Source organism: Lampris incognitus, chromosome 17 (assembly GCF_029633865.1).
Source record: "Lampris incognitus isolate fLamInc1 chromosome 17, fLamInc1.hap2, whole genome shotgun sequence".
Taxonomy (NCBI): Eukaryota; Metazoa; Chordata; class Actinopteri; order Lampriformes; family Lampridae; genus Lampris; species Lampris incognitus.
The window spans coordinates 24,446,449-24,467,480 of record NC_079227.1 but is presented as its reverse complement, the minus strand read 5'-3'; the positions used below and the strand labels follow the sequence as shown (position 1 = coordinate 24,467,480).

The 21,032-nt window shown below is 43.8% G+C and overlaps 1 protein-coding gene across 1 annotated transcript; it reads left to right on the top strand.

Annotated features, from left to right (window-relative positions):
- Nucleotides 1–9,984: 9,984 nt before the first annotated feature.
- LOC130127685 (elongation of very long chain fatty acids protein 6-like) lies at nucleotides 9,985–19,064 on the top strand. Its single transcript, XM_056297399.1, has 4 exons — nucleotides 9,985–10,253; nucleotides 13,878–14,009; nucleotides 17,578–17,729; nucleotides 18,634–19,064. Exons 1-4 carry the CDS (start codon nucleotides 10,159–10,161, stop codon nucleotides 19,062–19,064), a joined length of 810 nt encoding a protein of 269 aa, XP_056153374.1. The 5' UTR covers nucleotides 9,985–10,158.
- The last annotated feature ends 1,968 nt before the right edge of the window (nucleotides 19,065–21,032 follow it).

Sequence of the window (21,032 nt, the reverse complement as noted above, 5' to 3'; positions counted from 1 at the left end):
GACAGAAAAAAATTAAAATGAGGGCAGGAAAGGGTTTGAAAATAAGAAAAGGATGAAGAATACATCAAATTGCTCAAGCAATTCTAGTCAGTCATTGAGAAAAGGGGAGACTTATCTCTTTTGGATGATAGCCGTGACAAGAGGAGAAGGGATTTTCAAGGACCCACAAGAGGTTGGAAAGTGTGTAGGGAGAAACCTGGAGATGTATGATCAATAAAGATAACTAGAAATGTGACGGTTATCGCTGATTGTATCTCAAAGTGTGAGAGAGATGGAACCTTAGGATCGCGGTATGTAGAGGTTATCTCTGTGTGACTTGCTTCCCACTCGGAATAAGATTACATTACATTACATTGCGGTCATTTAGCCGACGCTTTTATCCAAAGTGACTTACAATAAGTGCATTTAACGTAGGAAATCAGGAGAACTACTAGTCATCAGAGGTCATAAGTGCATCTAAACAAGCATCTAAGAGCAAAACCAGTGCTAGAGTAAAAGTTCAAGAGAGACATTTTAGAGGGGAGAGGGGAGTGATAAGTGGCGTGCCACTGTCAGAAGAGGCTGAGTCATTTTGGGATGTCGCAGGTGTGCGTGAGGCAAGAAGAATGACTAGATTTCAAGAAGGGGAGAAGGAGGACAGTAATTCTATGTGTTTTGAAGGGGATTTGCCGTAAGTGTACCTTGATTATGTGAGTCGCAGGGTGAGGCCATATGAGACAGCTCCTCTAGGATGTTTTTGCTGTTAAGAATATGGACATGTTGCTGCAATATGTAATAGAGTCAGAAGATGTGGGGAGGACAACTGCAATGTAGAGGAGTGTAAAGTTGAGAAAGAGCAAGCACAGTGCCTGCACTGCAAGGGAAATCATGACACGGGGTCGGCACAGTGTCCAAAAAGAATTAAGAAAGAGAAAGTGAATAAGATGAGAGCAGAAAGGGGATTGTCGTATGCAGAAGCTGCTAAGAGAATGGAGAGAACAACGAGAATGATGTGAGACAAGGAGCTGAGGAGGACAAGTTAGTCAGGAAGCATGCTGTGTTTTGCTTTTGTAAGGACCGGATGAAGTTTTGGGCCTTTTTTTGTGGCAATGGTAATTAACTGTACTGCTGGAGTAGAAAGAAAATCTGAGAGAATTGGCACAATTGTAGATGCAGCAAGGACATTTCTGGGTGTTGCGGGAGTTTCTTGAGAAGGTGTGCAGCAGCTGCTGAGAGAGGCTTTTAGTTCCTGTCAGACACCTGGGACATAAGAGAAGTGATAGCAGCGTGGGAAACGGGTGGGCGGGGCATTATCATTATTTTACGTAGTCAGTGAGATATTAGTTTAAATCCAGTAGATGGCGGTAATGCAACATTTCGGATGCCAACCGCCACTAAAAACCAATAATAACAAGAAAAAGAATCGTAACATCAAGTCGACACTGATGTGCATCCATGCAATCATACTTTTTTTTTTAACCGGGATTTTAAGAATGGAGGGCAGTAAAAACGAACTATGTTGCGCGATTGAGAAGATATGCCGTCTGTACATTGTAAAGAGAAAAGCCCTGTTTTTATTTTGGAAAAGGCAAAACTCTCATAGTTTGTTTTTGCAAGAGACTCATTCTTCTGACGTGATGCGACTCATTGGACTATCAATGGGGAGACAGAATTTCACCCGGTCAAGGTTCTAACCGGTCTGGAGGTGTGGCGATGTGCTTTAACAAATGCCCTGGAAAAATTATGACTCACAGCACTGATGGAGATGTTTTGGAGACAAAGCAAGAGAGGCAAGATAGAGATGGTTTGGACATAGGTGGCGGAGAGCTTGTGGGTATATTGGGAGAAGGATGCTGAAGATGGAGCTGCCAGGTAAGAGGAAAAGAGGGAGGCCAAAGAGGAGGTTTGTGGATGTGGTGAGAGAGGACATGCAGGTGGCTGGCGTGACAGAGGAAGATGCAGAGGACAGGAAGAGATGGAAACGGATGACCCGCTGTGGCAAACCCTAACGGGTGCAGCCGAAAGTAGTAGTAGTAGTAGTAGTAGTAGAGCTGACGGAGTTGGTCACTGGCTGACGGTGATACTGAAAATTGAAAGTTTATTTTTTATAACTAATACTTATGGTTATGATAATGATGGCCAAAACAAAAAGCTAATGGAAAATATAACAAATGTGATTTTAGTGTTGTACCCTACTGATTATACCTTAGTAGAGGTTACTTGGAACATGACACCAGACGAGTGGGACTGCTGTAGAGAGGGTCAAGAGCTTCAAGTTCCTCAATGTCCACATTACCGAGGATCTCGCCTGGGATGAACACACGAGCCATGTGGTGAAAAAGACACAGCAATGCCTCCTTCACCTCAGGCGAGTGAAGAAGTTCAGCATGGGGCCTAGGATTCTACAGGCCTTCTACAGAGACACAACCGAGAGCATCTTGACTGGATGCATCACCGCTTGGCATGGGGACTGTACTGCCCACAACTGCAAAACACTGCAGAGGGTTGTGCGGACGGCCCAGGACATCAGTGGATGTGAGTTTTCTTCCATCCAGGACATATACAATAGACGTTGTGTCAGCAAAGCCTATAGGATTATCAAAGACCCCAGCCACCCCAGCTATGGACTATTCCAGCTGCTACCATCAGGCAAGCGGTACCGCAGCCTCAAAGCCTGGACCAGTAAGCTCCGAAACAGCTTTTTCTATGAAGCAACCAGGCTTTTGAACAAAGAACACTAAAAGACACTGAGCCTGGTACCGGACTGATAGTACTGACCTGTGGTCTTCAGTGGATCGTTGGCTTACACACACACACACACACACACACACACACACACACACACACACACACACACACACACACACACACACACACACACACACACACACACACACACAGGTAGCTTGGCATGCACAGACACACACGGATATGCAGACAACTACACACACACACACACGTGTGTGCACATTTATTGGGGTTGGGCCTACACACACACACACACACACAAAGCACCTTACATACCCCTGTACATCACACACTATTATTGTTGCTGTTTTTTTGTTCTGTTTTGTTGTTGTTCAGTTACTATTGTTGCTGCAGCGTCAAGGAGCCAAAACTCAAGAATTTTGCTCTCTTATACTTTTATAATGAGATGTAACAAATAAAGAATCTTGAATGTTGAATCTATAGGCAGAGTCTTATCCTGCAAAGTGGTGACCACGGATGCCTCATTAAAGGGCTGGGGGACCATGTGCGTAACAATAATAGTGAGGGGAGAGTGGTCACCTGTGGAAAGCAAGCGTTACATAAATGACTTGGCGCTTCTAGCGGTGTTTCTAGCGCTACACCACTTTCAGTCTGTTCTGGTGGGTCTCCATGTTCTGATCAAAACAGACAACACGATAGTGGTGTTATACATAGACAGACAAGTGGGCATTCGCTCTCATTCCCTACTTCAGCTATCTCACTCTCTGCCAGTATGGACCAACGTGCATCTTTTGTTGATCAGAGCAGCACATGTTCCTGGTCACTTCAATTGAGGCATGGACCTCCTCACCAGAGGAGGCCCTCTGGTCAGAGAATGGAGATTTTACCCTAGGGTGGTGGCACAGATATGGGATCAGTTTGGCAAGGCCGGCGTAGACCTCTTCGCTTCCAGAGAAAACACACATTGTCCTCTCTTGACAGACCCCAGTGCACCACTGGGAATAGATCATCTGGCTCATCCATCGCCTCAGACTCTACTGTATGCATTCCCACCAGTGAAGTTGATTTTGCCCACTCTGGAGAGGGTCCACCAGGGGGGATTAGCTATGATTCTGGTGGCTCCCTGTTAGGCAGCGAAAGTGTGGTATATAGAGATAGTCAGCCTCATGGTGGCTTGAGGCCTTGGTGTCTCCCAACCTGCAAGGATCTTCTATGTCAGGCAGGGGGAGGGATAGTGCATCACCACCCAGAGCTGTGGCATCTGCATACTTACCTGATGAGAGGTTAAAATTAATGGCCAGGGGCCTACCTTTCAATGTTGTAGCTACCATTCAGAGTGCAAGGGTTTCATCCACCAGCGACCCCTATGCTTATAAGTGGCATGCATTTGAGCAGTAGTGCCAGGGACGGGGTTTGATTCCATTTCAGTGTTCTATGGTGGATGTTCTGACATTCTCTCAGGACCTGTTGAAGGGCCATTCCTTTTCTACTCCTAAGGTCTATTTAGCTGCAATATATTCTTGTCATGTGGGTTTTGATGGCGTGTCACCGAAGGTATACCCTCTGGCCATATGGTTTATGAAAGATGTATGGTCTTTAAAACCGGTTGTGTGGCCCAACATTCCTTCCTTCCTGGGATCTTAACATAGTTCTTGATGCTCTGTGTGAGCCACCTTTTGAACCCTTATAGTCAGTTGACATAACGTTTCTCTCATATAAGACAGTCCTCCTTTTAGCATCAGCTAAATGGGTAGGAGATTTTCATACTTTGTCAATACATCCAGTGTGCCTGGTTTTTGGACCAGGGGATACTAAGGTGATGCTACGCCTGACTATAGCATACATTCCTAAAGTATGCTATATTCAGTCTTGCTGAATATAGCATCTTCAGCAGGGCTGAATTCCACATATTAATAAAGCAATGTCTATGTCCTGCAGTTCATTGCTTTTGAGTTAAGTCCACTGTCCCCTCCTCCTTTCGCTTCAGAGGAGCACAGAAGGTTGCATATATTGTCTTCTGTGAGGGCTTTGCGCATGTTAACCTTACCCAGCCTGTTCGTAAATGTGATCAGCTGTTTGTCTGCTTCGCTAATCCAGTTAAGGACAAGGCTGTGTCAAAGCAACGTCTTTCTCATCGGATAGTTGAGACCATTTCTCTGGCATACAGCAGCAAGGGCTTGAGTTTACCTGGGAGAGTGCGGGCATACTCTACCAGAGGAATAGTTTCATCTTGGGCCTTGTTTAAGGGCTTGTCTGTCCAAGACATTTGCACAGCAGCTAGCTGGGTTTCTCTACAAACTTTTGTGTGATTTCATCATTTAGATGTCGTGGCCCCTTCAGTGGCTCACTCTGTGCTCTCTGCTGGGTCTACTTGACTTTGAACCCAGTGGGTTGGTTCGTTCCTGATTTGTGGGGCGTGAATATACATCCCATACAATATGTGTTGTATCAAGTGAATCGACTGATAGGGAACATAGGGTTATGAATATAACCACTGTTCCCTGAAGGAGAGGAATCACATTGCTCAATACCGATTATTAAAGTACTTTCCGGGCTATTACTTCTAGACTGCAGAAAGGTATGTCGACCATAATTAGTGAGACACAATCAGGATTTTTGAAAGAAAGGTCGATTCATAATCACATAAGACTTGAATTAGATTTACTTGATTATACCGATAAAATTCAAGGAAGTGGGTTTGTTTTCTTTTCAGATTTTTATAAAGCATTTGATTCTGTTGAACACCATTTCATAGTGAAAACTCTGCATTACTTTGGATTTGGAGAGAGATTTATAAACATAATAATTACCATGCTTTATAATGGAATCAGTAGTTGTGTAGCTTTAGGACATGCCGCTTGTTCAACATTTTTGGGACTACGTCAAGGATGTGGTAACTCACCGTTACTGTTTATAATGATTGCAGCGATGTTATATATTTTGATCAAAATCAGTTGTATTGAAGGGTTAAATATGAAGGGAAGGTACGTATTAATAAGTCGGTTGGTAGAGGACACTTTATTTTTAAAAAAAGAAGAAGAAGAAAATCAAATTTCCTTAGCCTTGCAGTCTATTAACCAATTTTCAAAAGTTGCAGTCCTGCAACCGAATTTCAATTCAATTCAATTTATTGTCATTAAAAACAACGTGCAGGCACATGTTAAAAATGAAAGGAGGGCTGTGGCTTCACCAAACAGTGCAAGACAGACACAGACAAACACAGCAAACACAATATAAGAATTTAGATAAATGTGAAATATTAACTTTACATTACTATCCCCTGCAGCCATTATGTAATACAAAGATTAAGAAGGATGTGGGGGCGCCCGGATAGCGTAGCGGTCTATTCCGTTGCCTACCAAGATGGGGATTGTCTGTTCGAATCCCGGTGTTTTAGTCGCTGCACCAACGCCTCCTCTGATCGGTTGAGGCACCCCTTCGGGGGGAGGGAGAACCGGGGGGAACAGCGTGATCCTCCCACTAACTGGGGGGAATAGCGTGATCCTCCCACGCGCTACGTGCTCCTGGCGAAACTCCCCACTGTCAGGTGAAAAGAAGCGGCTGACGGCTTCACATGTATCGGAGGAGGCATGTGGTAGTCTGCAGCCCTCCCCGGATCGGCAGAGGAGGTGCAGCTGCGACTGGGACGGCTCGGAGTAGTGAGGTAATTGGCCGTGTACAATTGGGGGGGGGGGGGGAGAGAGAGAAGGAGGTTAACTATTTGGGGATTTTTCTTTCTAATGATAAAACAACTGAACATATGAATATTTGGAATAATATAGACAAGTGTAATTCAATTCTAAACAGGTAGCTGTAGAGAGATATCACAATCTTTGGGAGAGTGTTATTATCCAAGAACGATAGTTTGTCCAGATTCATTTACCCGGGCTTCTTCTTACTCATATTAGCAAAAGTGATTAAATCAATAAATGTCTAATTTTAGATTTATATAAAGAAACAAATTTCAGTACATAAGAAAGATCGACATGGTTAAAAACTCTGAAGATGGGGGTGGGAATGCGATCGATTTTGATATCATGAATGGTGTCTTGAAATTGAAATGGCTAAAATCTTATTAAGAATAGTCAAGTCAAGTCAAGTCAGTTTTATTTGTATAGCCCAATATCACAAATTACAAATTTGCCTCAGTGGGCTTAACAGCAACACAACATCCTGTCCTTAGACCCTCTCATCGGATAAGGAACAACTCCCGGAAAAAAAACAAAACAAAAAACAACCCTTTAACAGGGAGAAAAAATAGAAAGAAACCTCAGGGAGAGCAGCAGAGGAGGGATCTCTCTCCCAAGACGGACAACGTGCAATGGATGTTGTGTTTATGTAGCGAATTCGGGGGGGGGGGGGGGCGCAGTTAGGTATCGCCGCAGCCGGGACGCGAACCCGGGTCTCCCGCACCACGGGTGACTGTTAATCCGTCGACTAGAGGATCCGACCTGTTAGCCAAGGGCTAGCGAGTCTATTTATCCGTGAACGTTACATTAACCCCCTCCTTCAGCACGCCTCTGGGCGCTCGCGCTTCCGATGGCCTCACCATCCCACTTCTGACACCAATGTAGCGAATTCGGGGGGGGGGGCAGCTAGGTATCGCCGCAGCCGGGACGCGAACCCCAGTCTTCCGTACCACGGGTGACTACGTTAACCAGTCGACTAAAGGGTCCGACCCGTTAGCCAAGGGCTAGCGAGTCTATTTATCCGTGCACGTTACATTTACACAATACAACACTGAAAGAGGATAGACACTCTTTTGGGTTATTGTTCCCTGTGTGATTTAAAAAAAAAGGTGGAATAGAGTTTTTCTATGTTGTGATTATGATTGTAGCTAAACCAGTTAAACGTTCTGCTTTCCATCAGCAAGTCCTTCTCTATTGGAAATTGATATGTATGAGCGGAACCATCTGCAGTACAATGTGATTAAGACAAAGGAGCTGGTTGTTGACCTGAGGAGGGACATGACACCAGTGACCCCTGTTTCCATCCAGGGGGTCAGTGTGGACACTGTGGAATATTACAAGTACCTGGGGGTGTATATAGACAATAAACTGGACTGGGCTAAGAATACTGATGCCCTCTACAAGAAGGGACACGGAGCCGTCTCTACTTTTTGAGGAGGCTGAGGTCCTTCAACATCTGCCAGACAATGCTGAGGATGTGGTATGAGCCTGTGGTGGCTAGTGCTCTCCTGCTTGCTGTTGTGTGTTTGCTGTTGTGTGTTGGGGCAGCAGGTTGAGGGTAGCGGATGCAAACAGGCTCAATAAACTGATACGCAAGGCCAGTGACGTTGTGGGGGTGGAGCTGGACTCTGGTGGCGGTTTCCGAGAGGAAGATGCTGTTGAAGTTATGTGCCGAAGTTACGTGCCATCATGGACAATGTCTCCCACACACTCCATGACGTGCTGGTTGGGCACAGGAGTACTTTTAGTGATAGACTCATTCTGCCGAAATGCACTACAGAGCGCCACAGAAGGTCATTCCTGCCTGTGGCCATCAAACTTTACAACTCCAAGACTGGCCCTTCGACTTATTTTACCCTGTCGGGTGTTTGTTTGTGCTGTTTGTTTCATGCTGCAGTAATACAGTATAGAAAATAGGTAAACATATGTGCACCATGCTCTAGCATATAACACCCTATGTATTATATGCTAGAGCATGGTGCACATATGTTTACCTATTTTATTCTTATTTCTATTTCTTATTCTATCTTCTATTTCTATTTTCTTATTTCTATTTATGTCTATTTTCTTGTTATCTTGTATCTTGTCAGTTTTTCTTTAATACTGCTACTTTTCTTTACTAAGTGTAGGACCCAATTCCCCTTTGGGGATGAATAAAGTATTCTGATTCTGACAGTTTTATTAGAAACATTCTCTTAAAGGAATGCTACCCTAACCCTGTAAGAAGAAAATATGTTCTTAGGGAATTTGGAGTTGAAGAGGTTAAGAAAATGAGAAAAAGACATATTTAATTTTCACTCCCTCTTCAGGCTTAAAGTAAAGGAAGCGAACTTGAGATTTACCCTATGAACGAATTCTCAAGACTGACATTTAATCTTGATGGGAATAACTTGTGTATTTTATGAAAGGAAAATTGAAAGTTTGGATTGTGTGTTTTTCCATTGCGAGTCAGTGTAGTCTTTCTGGAGCGATATGCAGAGCTGGCTGCAGGCCAAGGACATTGTCCCCCTTGTCAGTGAAGACAGTCAGGTTTGGTGTTTTTGTTGAAAACGGGAATTTGGACTTTGTTCTCCATATAGTGTTGCAATTGGGGAATTTTTTTTATACTTTAAGACAAACCCAGTTTGAACCCCTGGAAGAATTAGTCAAATCTATTTAGTAAGTACTAAAACTTCTTAAAGACAAGAAAGCTCTTCAGTTGTTTTCATTACTTGATATGTTTGAGTTAATTTTAGATAATAATAATAATAATAATAATAATTACATTTATGTAGCGCTGCTTTAGATTGCCCTGTTTTTTAATAATTTATGTATCTTTATTTGACGTATATATATTTCTGTCATATTTGTATTTGCTTTTGATCTTGCTCAACCTGACAGAAGATTTTGGCGAATAGGACATGAAAATGTGTCTTTGTTTGTTTGTACTTACATTCTCAATAGACATGCCGTCTACATGGCTTGACGATGACGTTAGTCCCGCTCATGGCGCTGACTGGCTAATTTTTAGTCCCGCCCATGGGGCTGATTGGCTAATCACTTTTTCAACCAGAACAGCGGTTTCTTGGTTTCATTTCTTGATGCCGGACCAGAATCAGCCAACGGTGGAGTGGGCAGATAAAAAAAGTCTGCTTTCAGCTGCATTCTCCTGCAACGATACGATCAATTTGACAGATAAAAAAGTTAACTGAGTGTTCACTGTGACGGATCTTCAATCTCAAGCAAGTTCTCCTATTGATTTTCATACCACAGTGAAATTGATGGAAACGAATGGCTGGGTGGAAGGCATTAAAAAAACGAAACTAAAACAATATTTATGCTTTGGAAAATGGTCGGGAGTGACATAGAGTATGCTATTTGTAGTAAATGTTCTAAAACATGCAAAAGAAGAAGAAAAAAGGCGGTCTGGTCCTTTAACGTCAGGTCCAAGCTCCACCTCCTTTGCTTCCATCAGTGGATGATCTCATTACCTTCATAGGGAGTGGACGCACTTCTTCCTCCTGTTCGCCGCCCGGGCTGTCTGCCGGTGTATGCGGAGGTTTAATGAGTGGCGGAGAAGAAGTAGGTCTGGCACCGCATCCTCCCCTCGGACACAAATCGACCCGGATCCGATTCATATCTGTTGGATATAGGAGAAGTAAAACAGTCTCATCGATCTGCGGACTGGGTTGGCTCGGTTAAAAATTTCCCCCTCCCATAGAAACCTTAGCGTGTGCGTGTATGCTCATCAGGCCCCGTTGTGAACATCGGCAGGAGAAAAAGTCAGACGCCGTGAACGAAAATGAACGAGAGTGAAAGCGGCTCCCCGCTGGAGGAGTATGATTTTGAGCGACGGTTCGACGAAAGGGAGGCTTTGGAGTGGATGCAAGAAAACTGGTAAGTTGCTTCGGGAGTAAAAAAAAACCCCCACCTTAGAAACAAGCAAAGAGACACCACACACACACACAGACACACACACAGCGGATGAATGGCAGCGCTGCAGGCCGACATCTGCTCCCGTGCACTGTCAGGGCTGCTGCACGCCATGCGTCTGTGTCCGAGGATTTACCGGCTTGGTTACGATTTGGTTAAAACTTATTAGTAGCCACCGCTCCGCCCGCCAGCCGACGAGAAGGCTGCAGCATGCATGATGGATTTCGGTTGTGACCGAGTGATGAACAAAACATTTACCCGCTCCTAGTTCACATGTCCTTGAGGGATGCGTGACAGACCCGCTCCAACTTCGCCTCATCCACGTCCACACCCCCATACGAGGCTCCGGCTGATGGAAAGCTGACCGTGCCATGGACGGAAGAAACGCCATCGTTTCACAGCGAAAGAATAAACCGCACCTTAGCATATTATGAAGCATGCTTTTTATTCAACGGCCACTCGTTTTCCAAAAACGCATGGCAAAACCGTCAAGGCAGTGGTGAAAATATGACACGTTGTTGTGGACGTACCAAAGGATTAAGTGGGAATGAACAGAATGGGGATTGAAGGATGGAATCTCTGCTCATCGATATTTTCTTTTTAAAAGGGAGGAAACGATACAGTCAACTCACAAGGCACGTTGAAACATTGCCTTCCTCATTGTCCAATGACGTATCTGCAAAAGAGGGCGGTACTCAGTTGTCACACTACCTGGTGAGACCACATTTTTTTGCATTGAGGCTCTTTTTTTTGCCCCTTCCCATTACCATGAGGTACACGGACCTTATGTGCGGCTTTATTTCTGCTTCATTTGCAAGCAAGCTGTCCCAGTTAACTTGGGAAAAGGCTGGCAAAATGGGCGGCAGCAGCCCGTCACGTGCCATTTCTCCTCAACCTGAGATTAAACTTCACATTGTGTGTACTCGGCACTGATGCTTTGCTGGTATCTGACACCTGAGTCTGCGAGACGGTGATTAATGAGTTGGCCCTGCCTCAGCATCCTGTCTGCTGATTAGCCAAATAAAATTGCTGCAAATGCACTGGATTCTGCCTTCCAGTTGCATTTACTGCTCTACACACCCATTCCCTTTACCCAGCCAGTGTCTGTCTCTCTCTCTCTCTCTCTCTCTCTCTCTCTCTCTCTCTCTCTCTCTCTCTCTCTCTCTCTCTCTCTCTCTCTCTCATGTATATGAAAATCCTCACTATCATCATCATAGAAATCGCCGCCATCATCACCACCAACGTCAATATGTCATGCCACCTTTTTTGTCATCTGCTGTGTCTTTTTGCAGACGCACTAGTGAGTGATTGTCTCTCACATTCTCAACGTTTTAGAGCATAATTGCAGCAACGGGATATTGAATTACCTCAGACCACTTCAGTTGACATAGAAGGAGGGGCTGTCTGTAGTATCAGTTTTCATTGTTGGGTAGTATCAATTAATCACATACATTAAGCTAGCAACAATAGGGCTCTATTATATACCCACACTCTTGTGCACATACACACACACACACTTGCGCACACACACACTCACTCTCTCTGTTTCATGTACACACAATCAGATGGCATATATATTATATCTCAATACCGACCCACTAACATAAGGTTTTTTTTGTATTTTCGTGTGTGTGCGCGCGTGCATGTGTTTTACACAGAATTCTGAAATTCTCTTTTTAAACTGTTCTTCTGCCATTAGTTTCCACTATAGGACCCAAGGGCAGTCAATGGTTCAGAGAAGACTTTTCCACATTTCACAGGAAGGGACTGGGAACGACCATCAGAAACCCTTGTAGGCTAAACTGGGTCAAGCATCAGCATCTCCTCAACTTAATATGTATTCTGCCAATCTGGATTAGTCATCTGGTCCATTCCCAAACCCCTCCAGACACGCACAGGCACAAAGAAAGTATATGCACACATGCAAGCCAACACAATTGTAGAATATTTTCATCATTTACCAAGTCCATTAACAGCAAATTCTTATTCGCAGCATTGACTTGGCACACACACACACACACACACACACACACACACACACACACACACACACACACACACACACACACACACACACACAAACCCTATTTTTTTAAAAATAGAATAAGTTGGTGTTGATGTGCTGGAGAGAAAATCACCACATCATCACATCTAATTGCCTCATCACCCCATGCTGGCAGTCTAAACATGGTCAGTGTGTCAACTACCAATCTCTGCTAATCCTCTGCAATAAATAGGAATTAAGAGGTGAAGACGGAAATCCTAGCAAGGCTCGCGTAGAGGTCACTAAAAGTTATCCAAACTCATCTCATTTCACTTTATTCAGCAAGGATAATCCATTCAGCATCAGGATATGCTGATTTCCAAAGAGCTCTGTATATACATATCAAGTGGTTGTGGGGGAATATGTAACATACTGGCTTTATGAATTTGTTTACGGACTACAGTGAATAGACTTTGGCAAAATTTCAGCATAAATATCAAACAGCTAGTATGTAATATGTCGACCATGCAGGAAGCCTGACAATCTATTAGATGTCATATTTGTTTGACTGTATCGGTCTGGGCCAGTCACAGCCTTGCTAATTGTGTAAAATAAACTTGCGTATCACCACCATATAATCTCTTACTGTTTCGATAACTGACTGCAGTGATGAGACATTAAGCAGGGCAGGTTCTCACAGGTCGAGCAGGTTGGGGAAAGATTGAAGGGGGAAAAAAAGCCACACTTGCGCTTGACTCAGAGTTCACCAGGAGGCCAGTTTTCTTTCACTTTTATTTATCCTTCCGTGTAGAATTTATGCCGTAGCCTATGCAAGCAGCCTACACCGTTGAGCATTCATACTTGTGCGCTGGTGTGTCTGCATCGCTCTGCAATTACACCACCAAAAGGCTAGTTGGCGGTGGGGGTTTCCATGCCACTGTGTTGAGTTTCTCATAGACAGTAGAAGCTTCTTCATGTACTTCAAACAATGGTGACTGAACCTGAACGGATCATGTTGGAACAGACGAAGAAGAAGTAGCAGCTGAAAATGCATAGGAGGAAATGCGATGCTTCCAAGTGGACCAATCAGTTGTTGCGGTCTGCGTCGCCGCGGCGAGTAGTTATATTTCTGGGGAGGTGCATGTCAGGCTACAGCGTAGGGTACGGGGCTACGGCGTACCTACGGAGTAGATTCTACACAGAAGTATAAATTGGCCTTTAGGGTGAAGTAGGGGTATTGTAGTTCGTATGTTCTCATATTTCAAATTCAATACAGGCTCTAACTAAATCTTTTTCGGTGACTTTTGTGACCTCTCTTTGTGAATATTTTACTATGCAAAGGGGAAATTAACGTGTTTTGTTTCTGATCAGTGGTTTTCAAATGTATCACTTTTTTCAGTGCCAGTCAAATCATGTTGAACTTCTTTTTTTTATTTTTTATAAAATCCCCAGTATTCAAGTTTGCACTGAGTCATGTTTTGCACCGAGTCATGTTATGTGTCATATGCTTTATATAGCCACCCGGGTTAGTCGACTAAAGCTCTATTCTAAGTACTAAATACAGTGTGTGGTGTGTGTGTCATGTTGTGTTTCCTCCTCCACAGGAGCAAGTCCTTCATGTTCTGTGGCCTGTATGCTGCGCTCATATTTGGGGGCCAGCACTTCATGAGGGAGAGGCCAAAGCTGAACCTGCGTCGGCCGCTGGTGCTGTGGTCTCTTAGCCTGGCCATCTTCAGGTGAGGGAAACTCAGGGCTTACTGGGATTTCTACACCGCTGTCAGTCATCATTTTTAGAGAGCTTTCTAAACAAGATAATCCAGTGTTGGGTAGAGTCCTCAGCTAACAAACAAGGTCTTTCAGTGCAGAAAATCAAATTGAATTGCATTATAAACATTTCTGAATATTTTGTGGCTCTGTAGCTCAGTGGGTACAGCATGGTACTCATGCTGCCAGGGCAAAGGGGGTTCGATTGCTACCGGGGCTTGGAGTAAAAGCATCGACCAAAGCGCCTTCTCTTAACATACATATGCTGAAAGAGAAATAATGTGATGTGAGGGTCCTGTATCCCAATTTCGAATCTTAAACCTAAAGCAAAAAAACAAAAGTATGTGATTTTTTTTTTTTAACAAGAGACCTTATCTTTAATGTAGATAAGAGTTGTCTCCGTTAGTGTTGTGTGGAGCAGTCGGCGACTTTTGCTTTACAAAAAAGCCTCAGAGATAATTCCACTACCAAAACTAGACTTACTGTGCCGTGACACCCATTTTTGTTGGCGTTACCGGCAAGATGAACTCAATGGGTCTCTTTTGTCAATCGTTCGTACGTACAAATTTGTTCTTACACACCCATGGGGTTTTTTTTTAGCCCTGAAATTTGTCTCAGCCTGGGTAACCCCTGAATGTAGACACCAATTAGCTATCACTGATGTCTTTGCAAGCCTGGGTGATTGCTCGTTGCATGAGGTAGACAATAGATGTTATGGGGAATGCGTTACAAATAACCATCCCGAATTTGTTTCTGCCAGTCAGACAATCTTGAGAGCTAAAAAAAACCCATGGGTGTGTAAAAACAAAATTTGTACATTACGTACGTACATATGAATGAGGCCCATTGTCTTTATATGTGCCCTATTTTGAGAGGCCAAACCTGCTGGATAAATGCAGGAGGGAATGTGCTTGAAGGCCATAAACCATAAACTGTCGCTGCATTCCAGACAGGCTTGTAGGCAGTGTTATGTCAACAAAGGAACAGCCCATGATTAATGGTAGATGTTACAGATGATAATTTGCAGATGTTAATAGTTCTCATTTTACAAGTCCCCTGTCCGTTGCTTCTACAACATCTGCCCTGTCTACCGTGACAGACACTGTAGATGAGTCTGTACAGTAGAACAAAATGGATATTTGATAAAATGAAACTAAGCACCTGTCTCTTTAGTACCAGATTGAACAACAGTTTATTGTTCTACAGATAGATAGGATGTCATTGGAATTTGTCAAACAATTCCTCTTGGGAGGGGGCCAGCAGAGTAGCGGAAGTACAACAAAAATGCAGCGAAATGCAGAATTTCTATGTGTTCATCTGTAGGCTATGTATTTTGAATTTTCTGATCTTTGTTGTTTTTGCCATTTGGGTGAATTTTATTGCTAGAAATCCTGTATGTACTTTAGCACTTGGAAATTAAATGGCCACATTTTATATGCACACTGTTAATTTGTTGCACAATGATAACAGGTTTATGCACTTTAGATGATATTGCTCTTGAAATCCACGTACCAGCCACTTGTTTGATATTCATGTCATCTACTTCTGACAGTGATTGTGTTAATGGTGTTGCTTTTCCTCCATATTTGCAAGTGAAATAAACCCTATCAGCAGAGTCAATCTGTAAACACAGCCCATATTTCAGATGACATGATCCGCATGGTGACCCAGTTGGCAGGTCACGGCAGACGGAGCTGATGTCCTGAGCTCTGCAGTATGCACAGAAGTTCATCAGTTTCTGTCTGCACACCACCGAGCCCTCTTCCTAATCCTAATCCCACAGCAGTGGCCATGACCTGCCCATTCGATCCCTCTTCTGTCTGCACACAGGCTGAGACATCGGTGCTTTGTGATGCCCCGTTGGCTTAGGTTAGCTAAAATGTGTAGCATCTAGTGAGCTACAATCCGGTCCATGCCCTATGTTGAACACCACCCCCACTATCTTTCCTGTCAATCCATTCTCCAATAGTTTATAATGCACAAAACCATAGAAAAAATAATCCCCTTAACAGTGGCCAGTATGGCCACAGTGCAGTCCACTCATCGCTGTGCCATTTCAGATCCACAGTATGGAGGACCTTTGAGTGATTTACCTAAAAAGACATCATTATTGATAAGAGCTGTTCGAGTACCATGTTACAACACAACAGTGACTGTGCAGTTTCTAGTGTTTGTAGTATCAGGGCCGGTAAAGATCAGGTTTTATATTACATGGGCAGTGAAATTACTTAATATAATCTGTGGATCAATATTAGTATGAAAATAGGGCTTTTTGTGGTTTTTTTGGTTGGAGCTGAAAGTATTGAGCATTGTTGCGTTAGCGTGGCTGGCAGCAGAGCTGAAACAATGCGCAGGGGGATGCACTTTGTTCTTCCCCGTTATATTTTATGATCAACAATATCTTAATTTTGTGTCGTAAGGGAAAAGGCAAAAGATTTAAGACACTGGAAACCACAGTGAATCAGTTATTGCCCATGGCCAGACTTACTATATTTGGATGAAAATGTGATCTACACTTCATCATGTGTGCTGTACTATATGTATATGAACTGTACAGTGATTATTTACAGGATGATTACAGGTTAGAGCTCACTATGCGAATTTACTGTGGAGTGGAGGTGGAAGTAAACCTGGGAAGGCATTATGAATTCTTGCGTTTCAGATCTTAAAATAAGTGATGATAATTACATACTAGCTCGAGCCATCAATTTGTGTCAGAAAGTGTTTTTCAAGGGAAAGATTTAACATTGTCATGGTGTTCATGGCTGCACGATTCGCGTTTGCAGCAGCCTCACCAAGTGCTGGTGTCGGAAGATGGTGGCACGAATTCATATTTGTGGCTGCCTCACCTAGTACTGTCCATGCAGTGTCTTTGTACACGTTTGCGTTTTGTCTTTGTTTGATGGCTGGGAGAGCTGGCGCTGGATTGGCTGGGAGAGCAGGGCAGGCTAAGATAACTGCTAGCACATGCAGACCGGCAGTTCCGATAACACCGAGGACGGTCTGGTGATGGCCTCACCTGGCCTTGACTGTGGTGTTTTTGATGTCGTCATGAGGAGTGCAGGGAGGTGTGTTGAGGGTGTGGGAGTCTGGGAGAGCTGGTGCTGGATCGGCTGGGAGAGTTTGGTCTGCTTCGTCCGGTGGGCCCGGGGACCATGGCCCCTGCCTGGAGCTGCGCCCAAGGAGGAAATGCCGAGGGCGGTCTGACAGGACATGGAAGTGGGGTGGGCTAAGCTAACTGCTAGCCCATACAGTTCCGACATTCATCCTGACTGCTGTTCGTTCCCTTGGACAGTGACTTTTTGTTCAGTTTTGATATGTGTTGGTTTGGATATGTGTGTTCTTGTAGTTTTTGGATGTGTTTTTGTCTTTGTGTTGTACTGCTGTGGGCTGGGGGGAACAGCATTTGATTTAATTTCATGTATGCAAGTGCATGAAGTGAAATGACAAAGTGTTCCTGATCCTGTTCAATCTGTAGATTTTCCATATTGCATTACCCATTTGCTAATGTTTTTGCATGGGGTGGGGTTCATTTCGCAGTATCATTGGAGCAATAAGGACCGGCTGGTACATGACGCACGTCCTCACCACCAGTGGCTTTAGACAGTCAGTGTGTGACACCAGCTTCTACAGCGCCCCCGTCAGCAAGTTCTGGGCCTACGCCTTTGTCCTCAGCAAGGCCCCAGAGCTGGGTAAGGTTTCTCATTATGTTACCTGTGAAAATGTGCCAACGTGGAATGATGATCTATCTATCTGTTATGGAAGGGGAGGGAAACAGACAAAATTTGCAAATGTAAGGTTCGATAAACTTCAGTTTAAGCATGAATTAATTGAGCAATATTTTGTGGAGAGCCAGTCTCATTTGTTTCTAACATATTGATTTATAGATCAAATTGGTTTCGGTGATAAATCCTCTTTGAACATCATGTCAGTATAGTAGTGATGTCATGGCCTATAATTGGCTTCTAACATGAGCCCCATTGGTAATTTATATTAATAACCTTGAGTGACCAAGTCATTTTTCCACTCGGTCATTTTACCTTGAACACTTAAACTTTCCAATGCGTCAACATTGATCAGCAGATAACTATTATGTTAAGAGCTATGTCTCCGAATTGTGATGCTAAAGCCCTGTCTGCACAGTAATCTAGTCACTTCTTTCTCGCTATCAGACAAGACTCCATTAACCTGGTAAATGAGAGTAGATGCTGAGGGGGCAAAAAAATAAAATTCCATTAGTGTATGATTGATGTACAGAATGGCTCTGCAGCTGCAGACAGGAAGGACATCCTAGTGCTTTGGCTGACTGAGCCATTATTTAACATCTGAAACAGGCACTATGCCAGGCCTGGGCACTGCATATTGCCCGCAGGCATGGGAATTCTGATTTGTACAAATAAGCACTATAAATCACATGCAGAGCATTGTCTTTGAGGTATGGGGAGCAAAGCCTTGTGAATCATTGACAGCCATGTTTGTGCCTACACTTCATTCTGTGATTTATGCTGATAGTGCAGTTTGCCAGCTGAATGCACAAATATGCACCGTATTTGCATTTATGATGGTTTATGACCTCTTCTCCATCCTCTCTCCCAGGCGACACGGTGTTCATCGTACTCCGTAAGCAGCGCCTCATCTTCCTCCACTGGTATCACCACATCACCGTGCTGCTGTACTCCTGGTACTCCTACAAGGACCAGGTGGCAGGTGGGGGCTGGTTCATGACCATGAATTACATTGTGCATGCTCTCATGTACACGTACTACGCCACCCGGGCGGCCGGCCTGCGAGTACCCCGTCTCTGTGCCATGGTCATCACGGCCACCCAGATCATGCAGATGGTGATGGGCCTGGCCGTCCTAGGCCTGGTGTACCGCTGGATGCACGAGGTGCGCTGTCCGTCCTATGTCGACAACATCGTGTGGGGATCTCTAATGTACCTCAGCTACCTGGTCCTCTTTGCCTCTTTCTTCTACAACACCTACCTCAAGGGCTCTTCTGGGGACAAAGGATCCAAGGCTGAGTAGGCTGCTTTCGCAAAGGGGCAAGTTTGTACTACCCTGGGCAGTCATATTAGAGTGTGCCATAAGTAACAATGACAAACAGTGTTGTACCATAAAATGTGAGTCACAACTAGTTTGCTGGTTGCTGGGTCCAGGTTTAGCCGTTTTTTTTTTTTTACTTGACTTTTTGTATGCATCTATAACTCAAAAGGCACCTGTAGCGCAAAAGAACAATAGAACACAAAACACTAGTGAAATGTCAGGAAAGGGTGGACCCTGAAACCAGTGCATTGTCAGCACACTTTAATATGTGATCCCTTGAAGAATAGGGAGCCAGCACAGGAAGGTTTGAATTAAGGTGATGTACATTGACATGTTTATGTATGACCAACACTGAACTCACTTCGTTTAAGTTATTGGCTTTGTTACTCAGACTCTAGAGCAGAGTCGAGAGCCTTGCAAAAAAAAAAACCCCACCGAAACAGCCATTTAATGGTTAGTCTTGGGTCAAGGTCAATATAGAACCGCTCACGTCCACGTTTTAACAAAGAAGGGAATCGATGTTGAACAGTGCTAGCGATCAGGTCAGTGCTGTAGCACAAGCACGCCTGTAATGCACAGTATAATAAATTATGCGGTGATGAGAAAAGGGAACTTAAAAAGTCAGATTGTACTGAACGGGTAAAAGCTGTTGTAGCAACTAACACAAAAAGCAAACGTTGGGCACAGACCACTTGAAACAGGCCCGTGTGAAACTAGCTGGAGTGCCCCGTGCGTTCACCTTGTGTCGGTATCCTCATCGCTCACCGACTTAACAGAGGCATCGATATCCTCCCACTGCCATACTTGCATAAATTGCCGACTGTCATCCTTATCTCGCCATGCTTTTCACAAAGAGTTACTGATAGCGACGGCGACAACGATGCATTATTCCATACATGAAACGCAGCTCAAAGTGCTTTACATTGGCAAGAAGCAAATTAAAACCTTCACAAGCAGAAAAATAAATAAATAAATAAATAAATAAATAAATAGTCGTTTTAGTTTAAAGGTGCTTCACAATCAATATGAGAGACTGGGGGAGAAAGTGCATGAAAGATGATAGAAGCAGCATTACAATAGAGATGAATGTGGAAAGCATAAAAAAATTTGTGCATTAATTATCAAGTAAAAGCTACTGCAAATGAGAAAATGAAAGGCAGGTTTTAATTAAAAGCTATATTAGAAAAAAAAAAGATGTTCAAGTCATCTGGGTTCACCTAGTCTTTTTAATGGAAAATGGTAGTCTTGACCCATTATGTGCTTAGTTTCTATTATGCAGAAGCGACTATGGGGTCGGTCACATGGGGAGCCTGAGTTCATAATGTGGTTTCCTTTACTAATTATAAGAGCGCATGTGAATGCTGTTTGGCTAACACATGTTGTTTCGGGAGCCAAAACTCCACCCTAGCTTCAACCCAAACATTCCTCTATGCTGCTTATAAGCAACCTTTGTTATTTTGTTACTTTTAGTCATTGCAAACTCCACCCTCTGCAGATATGCCATTGTACCGGTCTATTCAGACACATCCAGCTCAACTTGGGATGGGTAAAGTGATTAGGAAATTGCCTCAATAAAGATGGATGTATGTTACAGGTGGGGGTAAAAACGCACACACACACACACACACACAGGCAATAAAAGCATAAAACCCGTGGCCAATGCAAAGTTTGAGTGATAACATAGCATGGAGGTTTTACACTATCGTGGGGTGCCATTTCAGAAATGGCGGACTCCATCACGTCGCGGAAGATGATGGGATGTTTGATGTGCTGATGAAGCAGCTACATTTGGGGAGGGAGGGGGACAACGAGGGGAATTACGGAGGAGGGTGGTGCAGAATCGAGTGAACAATGTGTCCACTGTAAATAATATCTGTAGAATCTATTTATTTTCTTAAGGGGTCATCGGATGTCTGCAGCTCCCAAGGGTGTGTATTCATTGATTATGCA